Raw genomic sequence first — 8,737 nt, 5'->3', positions numbered from 1 at the left:
CCAGAGCCAGCTCCCTGACGCTATGCCCCTTTCCGGCAACCACTGGCCAGCCCCATTGGCCAGGCTGTCCCTCCCACTGGCCCTGGGGCCCCTCCCACCCCCACTCCAGATAAGGCCAGCCCAGGACCGCTTTACCGGGCACCAGGCACTAGGGCCGGAATGGGGCCGCCCGGCTCCCCGCGGCAGTGGGTCCTGCTGCTGCTGGGGCTGCTGCTCCCCCCAGCTGCCCCCTTCTGGCTCTTCAATGTGCTGTTCCCCCCGCACACCACGCCCAAGGCCGAGCTCAGTAACCACACACGGCCCGTCATCCTCGGTAAGCCCCCACCAGGCCCCTGATATACCCGGCCAGCCCTTGGGGAACTGGGGCCCCCGCCCCTGGTAGCAGAGCCTGCCGACGCCCTTCTGCCCATGCATTAGCCCCAATTCCTGCCTCAGTGTTTGGAGGCGCCAGAGGCTTGTCCTGAGGAGAAATCCACCCCTTCTGTTCCTGTGTCTCCGAGGTGTCTTCCCCCAGGTGGGTGGAGTGGAGGGTGGGTGTGCCAGAGGGCTTGGCCAGGGCATTACAAGCTGTGGTCAGCTGTAGCTGTAGCCAGACCCTGGGTCCAGCCCCCCTCCCTCCCCACCGCTCCTTCCTCAGCCCCCACCCCGGCAAGGACGATGTGCCCAGCCCAGGAGAGCAGGAGAGGCCTGTCAGGTCCTGTCCCCGCTCCCCACACTATTTGTTCGCCTCTTGGACTTTGGCAGAGATGGAGAATCATGCTAGCTGTTTGCTTTGTGGAGGCAGGGGTCAGTGGCCTTGGCCCCTGGATCTTCCCTCCCTGGGGGGAGTCTGGACTTTGGGGAGATGGAGCAGGGGATATGAACAGAAAGAGAGGATCTTGTCCTTAGTCTCTGGGGGTTGATGGTGTATGGGAGAGGAAGGGGTGGGGCTGTCGGGGTGGGGTCCAGAGTGAAGGCTGGTGCCCGCAGTGCCCGGCTGCCTGGGGAACCAGCTGGAAGCCAAGCTGGATAAACCGAGTGTGGTGAACTGGATGTGCTACCGCAAGACGGAGGACTTTTTCACCATCTGGCTAGATCTCAACATGTTCCTGCCCCTTGGGGTAGACTGCTGGATTGACAACACCAGGTGGGTGCTGTCACCTCTGGCCTAGTCCCTTGCCCTGCTCCTTGGCCGCAGGTCCGCTCAATGTCCCACTGCCCCCAGGGTTGTGTACAATCGCAGCTCTGGGAGGGTGTCCAATGCTCCCGGTGTACAGATCCGTGTCCCCGGCTTTGGCAAGACCTACTCTGTTGAGTACCTGGACAGCAGCAAGTTGGCAGGTGTGTGTGTGCTGAGGGAGAGGGTTGGGCTCTAGGCTGTGTTGGGCTTGCAGGGGCCATGGCCACAGCCTCTGATGCCGCCGCCTCCACCACAGGTTATATGCACACACTGGTACAGAACCTGGTCAACAATGGGTACGTGCGGGATGAGACAGTGCGGGCCGCCCCCTACGACTGGCGGCTGGAGCCTAGTGAGTGTCTCTATGTTTAGGGGGCTTGGGGGGCAGGGCGGACGCCCCTACCTCCAGCCATGCTGACCCACCCACCCACCCCCCTGCAGGCCAGCAGGAGGAGTACTACCTGAAGCTTGCTGGACTGGTGGAGGAGATGCATGCTACGTATGGGAAGCCCGTCTTCCTCATTGGGCACAGTCTTGGCTGCCTGCACCTGCTCTATTTCTTACTTCGCCAACCCCAGACCTGGAAGGACCGCTTCATCGATGGTTTCATCTCTCTCGGGGCTCCCTGGGGTGGCTCCATCAAGCCTATGTTAGTCTTAGCTTCAGGTGAGAGGGCCTGGGATCACTTGGGTCCCACAGGATGTGGGGGGGGGCGGTGGTGGAAAGAAGCTGACCATGGGCCTGCCCCTACTCCTGTTTCTTCTCACAATGCCCAGCTAGGGGGGGTGTTGTCTACCACCTCTGGGAAATAGCCCGTTTCATTGTCCTTGGAGAGCAGTGAGCCCAGCCTGGACTGTTAGACAAACTCCTGAGTTTGTCTCAGCGATGACAAAGGGGAGGTAAACAAAGATGAAGTGAATCCCAGCAATCTGACTCATTGCTGAGTCTGACTGAGGTCTGTTCCTCGTGGCCTCAGGTCTACCCACTCAGCTCCCAGGAGCTGCTTTGCACACAGATCTTCCCTAAGCCAGGCCATGGCAGATCTGCCAAAGCCAGGGCCAGACCCCAGGAGCCCTTCCTGCTCTTCCCCGAGGACAGATACCTCATGTGGAGCACCTACTGTAGGCTGAACACAGCTGGACATGGTCTTACACCTAGGAGCTGAAGTGAAGGAAACACTCCCCAGACCACATCAATGTGTGTCAGAGATGGGTCTCATTTCATCCTTCCCAGAACACAGCTCTGAGCCCTATGCAGCACAGGCCATAAGGGTCAACAGACACTTGCCTGAGACAGAACTGCCAGCACTATATCCCCCAACTCACGCTCCCGTCCTCAGGAAGCACTGCTCCCCGACCCTCCTGTTGAAGCCTCCAGCTCTCCCTGTCAGAGGTGCCATCGGGGCTTCGCAGTTAACAAGTACACATGAGCACCTCCGGAATGCTAGGCCAGTAGTCTAGGACTTGGAGTCTGTGTTTGGATTGGGCAAGGACAAGATTGAGTGTCCAGCTGAGCTTGGGCTGGGGGGCAAGTTGTGGGCCTGCCGGCTGGAATAGCCCTGCCCCACCTTGCTCTCTGTCCCCAGGTGACAACCAGGGCATCCCAATCATGTCCAGCATCAAGCTGAAGGAGGAGCAGCGCATGACGACAACGTCACCCTGGATGTTTCCTGCCAGGCAGACGTGGCCTGAGGACCACGTGTTCATTTCCACCCCCAGCATCAACTACACAAGCCGTCACATGCAGCGCTTCTTTACAGACCTGCACTTTGAGGAAGGCTGGTACATGTGGCTCCAGTCACGTGACCTGCTGGCAGGCCTCCCAGCACCTGGCGTGGAAGTGTACTGTCTGTATGGCATAGGCCTGCCCACGCCCAGCACCTACATCTATGACCACGGCTTCCCCTACACAGACCCCGTGGATGTGCTATATGAGGATGGTGATGACACTGTGGCCACGCGCAGCACCGAGCTCTGTGCCCGCTGGCAGGGCCGCCAGAAACAGCCTGTGCACCTATTGCCTCTGCCTGGGACACAGCACCTCAATATGGTCTTCAGCAATCAGACACTGGAGCACATCAATGCCATCCTGCTGGGTACCTACCGAAATAGCACTGCTGTACCCCCGACTGCCAGCCCAAAGCCCATGCCCCCTGAATAAAGACATTCCTTTGCTGTTAAAAGCCCTGACATGTGTTGTGAGTTGAAGGAAAGGCACTAGGGTCCTCACAAAGGATGCATTCATCCGCAGCCGCAGGCCTGGTGCTTTGTGGAGTGAAGAGCTTTGCTAAAGCCTGGGACTGAATTGGGCACCTTGAGATGTATACCTTCCCATGAGGAGGGCATGGCAACCTACTCCAGTATTCTTGCCTGGAGAATCCCAGGGGCAGAGGAGCCTGGCGGGCTACAGTCCATAAGGTCACAAAAAGATGGACACGACTAAAGCGATTTAGCATGCGCAAACTGCTGGTTGAGCTGTTTAAGCAGCCTGCCTGTGCCTGCCTCTGCTCTGGGCATGGGGACTGGAGGCAGCTGCACACACAGCAGTGGAATGGGCATACATGGAGCCAAGGGTGCAGGATGTGGAAGATCTGAAATGTCCCTCCTAGCTCCCAAAAGGGCAGGCGAAACCCCGCCTCTGGACAGAGGCTTTTGAGTCCTAGGTGGGTGACAGAAGCACAGGAGTTCAGAATCTAGAAGAGTGACAGCCATTAAATAGGTCACTTCCCTGGTGAAGATTTAATTTTTAGGTAATCGAGCTAAGTGATATGAGAGAAAAGTATAGAGAGCAACAAGGTGGCAAGTCTTGTGGGTCAGGAAAGGCTTCCCAGAGGAGGTGTTGCCAATGCAGAGATCAGATGGAATGAATGAGAAGGGTGGCTGTAAAGACTCGTTTGAGCCTAAGAGCTGTGTGCAACTGATACAGGGTTTAACCAGGGAAAGAGTGTGACCAGATTTCCAACCTAGAAAAGAGCCCCCTCTCTGTAACATGGAGTGTAGTCTGGGGTGGAGGGTGAGGGGCAGGAATTGGGAAATCAGGGAGCCCAGTGCTGTGCCCAGCGGGGAGAGGATGCTAGCTGAGACAAGCAGTAATCCAGAGAAAGAAGTGGCTAGATAAAGGGTCCTATGGGAGGTGAAATAAGGCTTGGCCAGGGGCAGAGCCCAGCATGTCTACAGGCCACCTGAGGGACAACCATGATGCCCCTCCTGAGAGAGGGAGGACCGCATCTGAAACATGGAAGACAGATCAGCATCACCTTGGCCGAGAGGACTGAGCCTCAGTGTTTGGGTTTTGGGAAGAAGGCAAAGGCAGCAAACAAGAGGCAGGAGTTGGGAGAAGGACAAAAAGGCAGCCATGACTGATGCTGTTGAAGACAGGTAATAATAAGAACAGAGAACTGGTCAATGTGATAGCCTTAGGGCGCTGAGACTTGAAGTTAGAGGTGGGGTCAGGGTAGGCAGAGCCCGGGGCTCAGGCTGGACAATGGCCAAAGAGGAGAAATTTGTCCCTCTGTTCAGACAGAGGACCCAGGAGCAGCTTGGAGTGCCAAGCAAGGGACATCTCCCCTCTTCCTAAGCTGCGGAAGACCAGAGCTGAAGGTGAAAGTGAAAGAGAAGATGCAGAAAAGGACCAGCATGCTCTGAGGAAAGGTGAAAGCGAAAGGGGGAAACTCAATAGTGCAGCCCGGCAGAGGACAAGCCTTCCGCCTTCTTTCTTTCCTGCTGATCCCACTCCTCTGACCCCCTGCCCATCTGGAGATGCAGAAGACAGTGCTAGAGCCCCAAAGGGGCTTCTCCTTCGAGAACTGTGAGAGGTGAGGGCGGGAATGGTTGGTTCCCCAGCTGCCTATGCCCTTCAGCGAGGGCTTCCGGGAGTGAGCACCCCAGGATCTTTAAAATTCCTGGGGGCGAGAGTGGGGTAAGGTACGTGTGTTGAAACGACTTGGGTTCCCAGGTTTACCCCAGGAGGTGAGGGAAACCGGGACAGAAGTGAGGGATGTGATGGGGGTCCCAGAAGAACTGAAACCTGGGCCTCTCCTCTCCGTTTCCAGAAATGCAGCCTTGCAACGCTCCCTCCCGGGGCTCCGGGTCCCTCACGCACGCAAGACCGGGACCACCATTGCAGGCCTTGTGTTCCAAGTAAGCAGGGAGCTGGGATGGCGCGGCCTAGAGGGGCGGCGGGAAATGGGACGTGGGGACTAGGCCAACGGCTCCTCCCCGCCCCCCACCCCCAGGACGGGGTCATCTTGGGCGCGGATACACGGGCCACTAACGATTCGGTCGTCGCGGACAAGATCTGCGAAAAGATCCACTTCATCGCCCCCAAAATCTAGTGAGCATTCCCCCGCCTAACTCTCCCCCTCCAAGAACCACCCCCTCGTTCCCATCCCGGGTGCCAGCACTTCCCAGCAACTCCCTCACGGACCCCTCCCTCAGCTGCTGTGGGGCTGGAGTAGCCGCGGATGCCGAGATGACCACGCGGATGGCGGCGTCCAACATGGAGCTACACGCACTGTCCACGGGCCGCGAGTCCCGCGTGGCCACCGTCACACGCATGCTGCGCCAGACGCTCTTCCGGTGCTGAGGCGGGTCTAAGCTGACCCTCAGGAGGGGCAGCTGCGGGGAGGGCGGGGCTGAGAGGACACAGGACCGGAGGAAGGGCGGGGCTGCGAGGTCCGAGAGCCCGGAAGAGGCGGGCCTAAGAAGAGCTGAGAGGGAGACAGCGAGGAGGAGCGCTGTCAGTTATGGGGAGCCAGACCGCGGGAGGGGGCGGGGTTCGGACGCAGGGGCGGTTTCGTGGAGGGGCGGGACCTGGCCTCCGGTGCGTTCCGCTGACCGTACCCACTCGGCGAAAAGGTACCAGGGCTATGTGGGAGCGTCGCTGATCGTGGGCGGCGTGGACTTCACAGGACCGCAGCTCTACAGCGTGCACCCCCATGGCTCCTACAGCCGGCTGCCCTTCACGGCCCTGGGTGAGCGCTTCTGCCCGCTCCCCTCGAACCTTGCTGTGCGACCCTGACCTCAGCGTTTTTCCCACGACTGGGCGGCCGCAGTTGATCTCAGATGCCCCTCTTGCTTACAGGATCCGGCCAGGATGCGGCCATAGCAGTGCTGGAGGACCGGTTCCAGCCGAACATGACGGTGAGTGACACCTGCCCCACCCCACCACCACCACCACATTACGCGAGCATTGATGGGAAGTGCACCCGCGAGCGGGGAAACGCAGAGGAACCCTGGCCTAGTCGGGGAAGGCTTCTCGGAGGTGACGACTGAGTGGAGACTGAGGGGCCAGTGGAGTGAGGGTGAGGTGCTATTCTAACAGTGCCAAAGCTTGGACTGCCTCAGAAGTCAAACCTCAGAGTGCCATTTGAAGTTGAGGAGAGAGGAACAGCAGGTGGGGTCTGGGGTCTGGATTTTGTTTGGGATGGATGGAAGCAGAAGGCATATGTATGTCACTTTATAGGCGGCTAACGCCCAGAAAGAAAAGGCAGTGAGTGGGGAATTGGGGGTGGGTGAACAGGCCAGTGGAAGCAGAGCCACAAGTGTGACTCAGAAGTTTGTGAAGATGGGGGCAGTGGGAATACGGGGTCACGGTACAGGGGGAAACTGAAACCAGGGTAGAGGAGCTTGGGGTGGAGATGGGGGTGTAGGGCGAGAGAGAGGGGAGTTTGGGTGTCAGTAAATGAGGCCTGGCTTCAAGATGAACTGCCTCCAGGCTATAGCCTAAGGGTGATCTAGAAGGGTCCATGAGGCCTCACTGACACATCATTGCAGCTGGAGGCAGCGCAGGAGCTGCTGGTGGAAGCCATCACTGCAGGGATCCTGGGTGACCTGGGCTCTGGGGGCAATGTGGATGCATGTGTGATCACCGCGGCCGGCGCCAAGATGCTGCGAGCCCTGAGCTCTCCCACAAAGCCTATAGAGAGGTAGGAGCACCGGGGATGGAGGAATCCCAGGGGTGGATGGATGGGGTGGTAGGGAGGGAAGACAGGGCTATAAATAGAGGGCGGGACACTCGATGGGCCCCTTTTGAGGGGTCATCCCTGCTTCTTCCCAGGTCCAGCCAGTACCGCTTTGCCCCTGGGACCACACCTGTCCTGTCCCAGACAGTGGTGCCGCTGACTCTGGAGCTGGTGGAGGAAACTGTGCAGGCCATGGATGTGGAGTGAAGTAGGCTGAGGCTTAGAGCTTGGAACAAAGAGGAATAAACCCAGAAAACACAAACACCTACCTTGACAGATGACTGTGTCGTTCTTGGGTGGAGGGGAACAAGCAGCCAGCAGGGCTCTGTGGCTAAGGTATTTCCCTTAGCCACATTCCATAAAGGCCATTCCCTCCCATGGCTGCAGTCTGGCCTGAGGGGCACCATTCACTCACCACCTTAATCATCTACCCCTCTAAAACCCCAGCCTGGCAAGCATTGCAGGCTCAAGGTGGAAAGCCCCCTCTCCATACCATGGAGGCTCCCCCTACCACTCCCATGCCTGGCTCTTGCCCTCTGGTCCACTGGAGACCGCTGTACAACCCCAAAGGCTCTATGTACTGCCCCCACCTAGAGCCTTTACCTGCCTCATCAGTGACCAAGGACAAAGCCCACAGCTCCCAGTCAGACCCCCCACCCCCATTGCCCCACTATGGCTAAAATGCTGATGGAGGAGCTGCTTCCTGATTCCAAGGGCAAGTTCTCACAAGCACACTCCTACAAGGCCTTTATCCGTGAAACCCCTCTGATGACCAGGCAGACCTGAGGTACTAACACAATGCTGAGCTTCTGTTTGCACTTGTTGGGCTATGATGAGGGAGACTGACTCTGTTTTCTGACTGCCAGGGGTCACAGGGCTCACATGGGAAGAGATGACATGACACATTTATCCAGCAGACTTTTGCTGAGCACCCAGGTGCTAGGTGCCGGTGGGAGCATCCTGCCCTGGGAGAGAATGGCTGAATTCCCCTGGAGCTTTGGAACTGCTAGAATCTGCCCAATCCCTGGGGAAAGCCTACTGCAGGCTGGACATCCCTAGGTCCCTGATTGTGCTTCTTCCCTCAGTGTTTTATTATGAAGATTTTTATTTTTATAAACATAAAAATTGAAAAAATTGCACATTGGGGGCTTCCCTGGTGGCTCAGTGGTAAAGAATCTGCCTGCCAATGTGGGAGACAGGGGTTTGCTACTTGGTCCAGGAAGATCCTCCATACTGAGGACCATGGGCCACAACTACTGAGCCTGTGCTCTAGAGCTGGGGAACCTCAACAATCGAGCCCATGTGCTGCAACTACTGAAGTCCATGTGTCCTACAGCCTGTGCTCCACAATAAGAGAAGCCACTTCAATGAGAAGCTTAGGCATTGCAACGAAGAGTAGCCCTTGATCACCACAACCAGAGAAAAGCCTGCATAGCAACGAAGCTCCAGCACAGACAAAAATAAATAAAATTATATATATATTAAAAAAAAGCTTCTCCCTGAAAACCATCAGAGAGTTTGGGTTTAAAAAAAAAAAAAATTGCACACTGAACACCTATATACCCACCACAGACTTTACAATTAGTATTTTGTTATATTTGTTTTATCACCTATCC

At 57.2% G+C, this 8,737-nt stretch overlaps 2 protein-coding genes across 3 annotated transcripts; both read left to right on the top strand.

The window, feature by feature from the left end:
* The first annotated feature begins 22 nt into the window (after positions 1-22).
* LCAT (lecithin-cholesterol acyltransferase) lies at positions 23-3,341 on the top strand. 2 transcript variants are annotated; one of them, XM_043898864.1, is made up of 7 exons: positions 23-313; positions 418-514; positions 970-1,126; positions 1,205-1,320; positions 1,416-1,511; positions 1,601-1,825; positions 2,745-3,341. In XM_043898864.1, the coding sequence occupies exons 1-7, from the start codon at positions 23-25 to the stop codon at positions 3,317-3,319; spliced, it is 1,557 nt and encodes a 518-aa protein (XP_043754799.1). In that variant the 3' UTR covers positions 3,320-3,341. The 2 variants fall into 2 exon arrangements, with proteins under 2 accessions (XP_043754799.1, XP_043754800.1); XM_043898865.1 differs by lacking the exon at positions 418-514 and having other exon boundaries at positions 89-313.
* A 1,450-nt stretch (positions 3,342-4,791) lies between these two features.
* On the top strand, positions 4,792-7,389 carry PSMB10 (proteasome 20S subunit beta 10). The gene is made up of 8 exons (XM_043898873.1): positions 4,792-4,973; positions 5,211-5,298; positions 5,394-5,491; positions 5,596-5,736; positions 6,016-6,131; positions 6,242-6,300; positions 6,934-7,085; positions 7,217-7,389. The coding sequence occupies exons 1-8, from the start codon at positions 4,918-4,920 to the stop codon at positions 7,326-7,328; spliced, it is 822 nt and encodes a 273-aa protein (XP_043754808.1). The 5' UTR covers positions 4,792-4,917; the 3' UTR covers positions 7,329-7,389.
* The last annotated feature ends 1,348 nt before the right edge of the window (positions 7,390-8,737 follow it).

The sequence above is a fragment of the Cervus elaphus genome, chromosome 4, assembly GCF_910594005.1.
Source record: "Cervus elaphus chromosome 4, mCerEla1.1, whole genome shotgun sequence".
Classification (NCBI taxonomy): Eukaryota; Metazoa; Chordata; class Mammalia; order Artiodactyla; family Cervidae; genus Cervus; species Cervus elaphus.
The sequence above is the reverse complement of the archived record's forward strand: the minus strand, read 5'-3'. Positions and strand labels throughout refer to the sequence as shown.

Bases quoted from the DNA above. Each gene is read 5' to 3' on its own strand.
- PSMB10 (XM_043898873.1), top strand. From the start codon at position 4,918: ATGCAGAAGACAGTGCTAGAGCCCCAAAGGGGCTTCTCCTTCGAGAAC. The intron at 4,974-5,210 runs GTGAGGGCGGGA...CTCCGTTTCCAG, and splicing joins TCCTTCGAGAACTGTGAGAG to AAATGCAGCCTTGCAACGCT. The intron at 5,737-6,015 runs GTGCTGAGGCGG...CTCGGCGAAAAG, and splicing joins CTGCGCCAGACGCTCTTCCG to GTACCAGGGCTATGTGGGAG.
- LCAT (XM_043898864.1), top strand. From the start codon at position 23: ATGCCCCTTTCCGGCAACCACTGGCCAGCCCCATTGGCCAGGCTGTCC. The intron at 515-969 runs GTGGGTGGAGTG...TGGTGCCCGCAG, and splicing joins TCCGAGGTGTCTTCCCCCAG to TGCCCGGCTGCCTGGGGAAC. The intron at 1,826-2,744 runs GTGAGAGGGCCT...CTCTGTCCCCAG, and splicing joins TATGTTAGTCTTAGCTTCAG to GTGACAACCAGGGCATCCCA.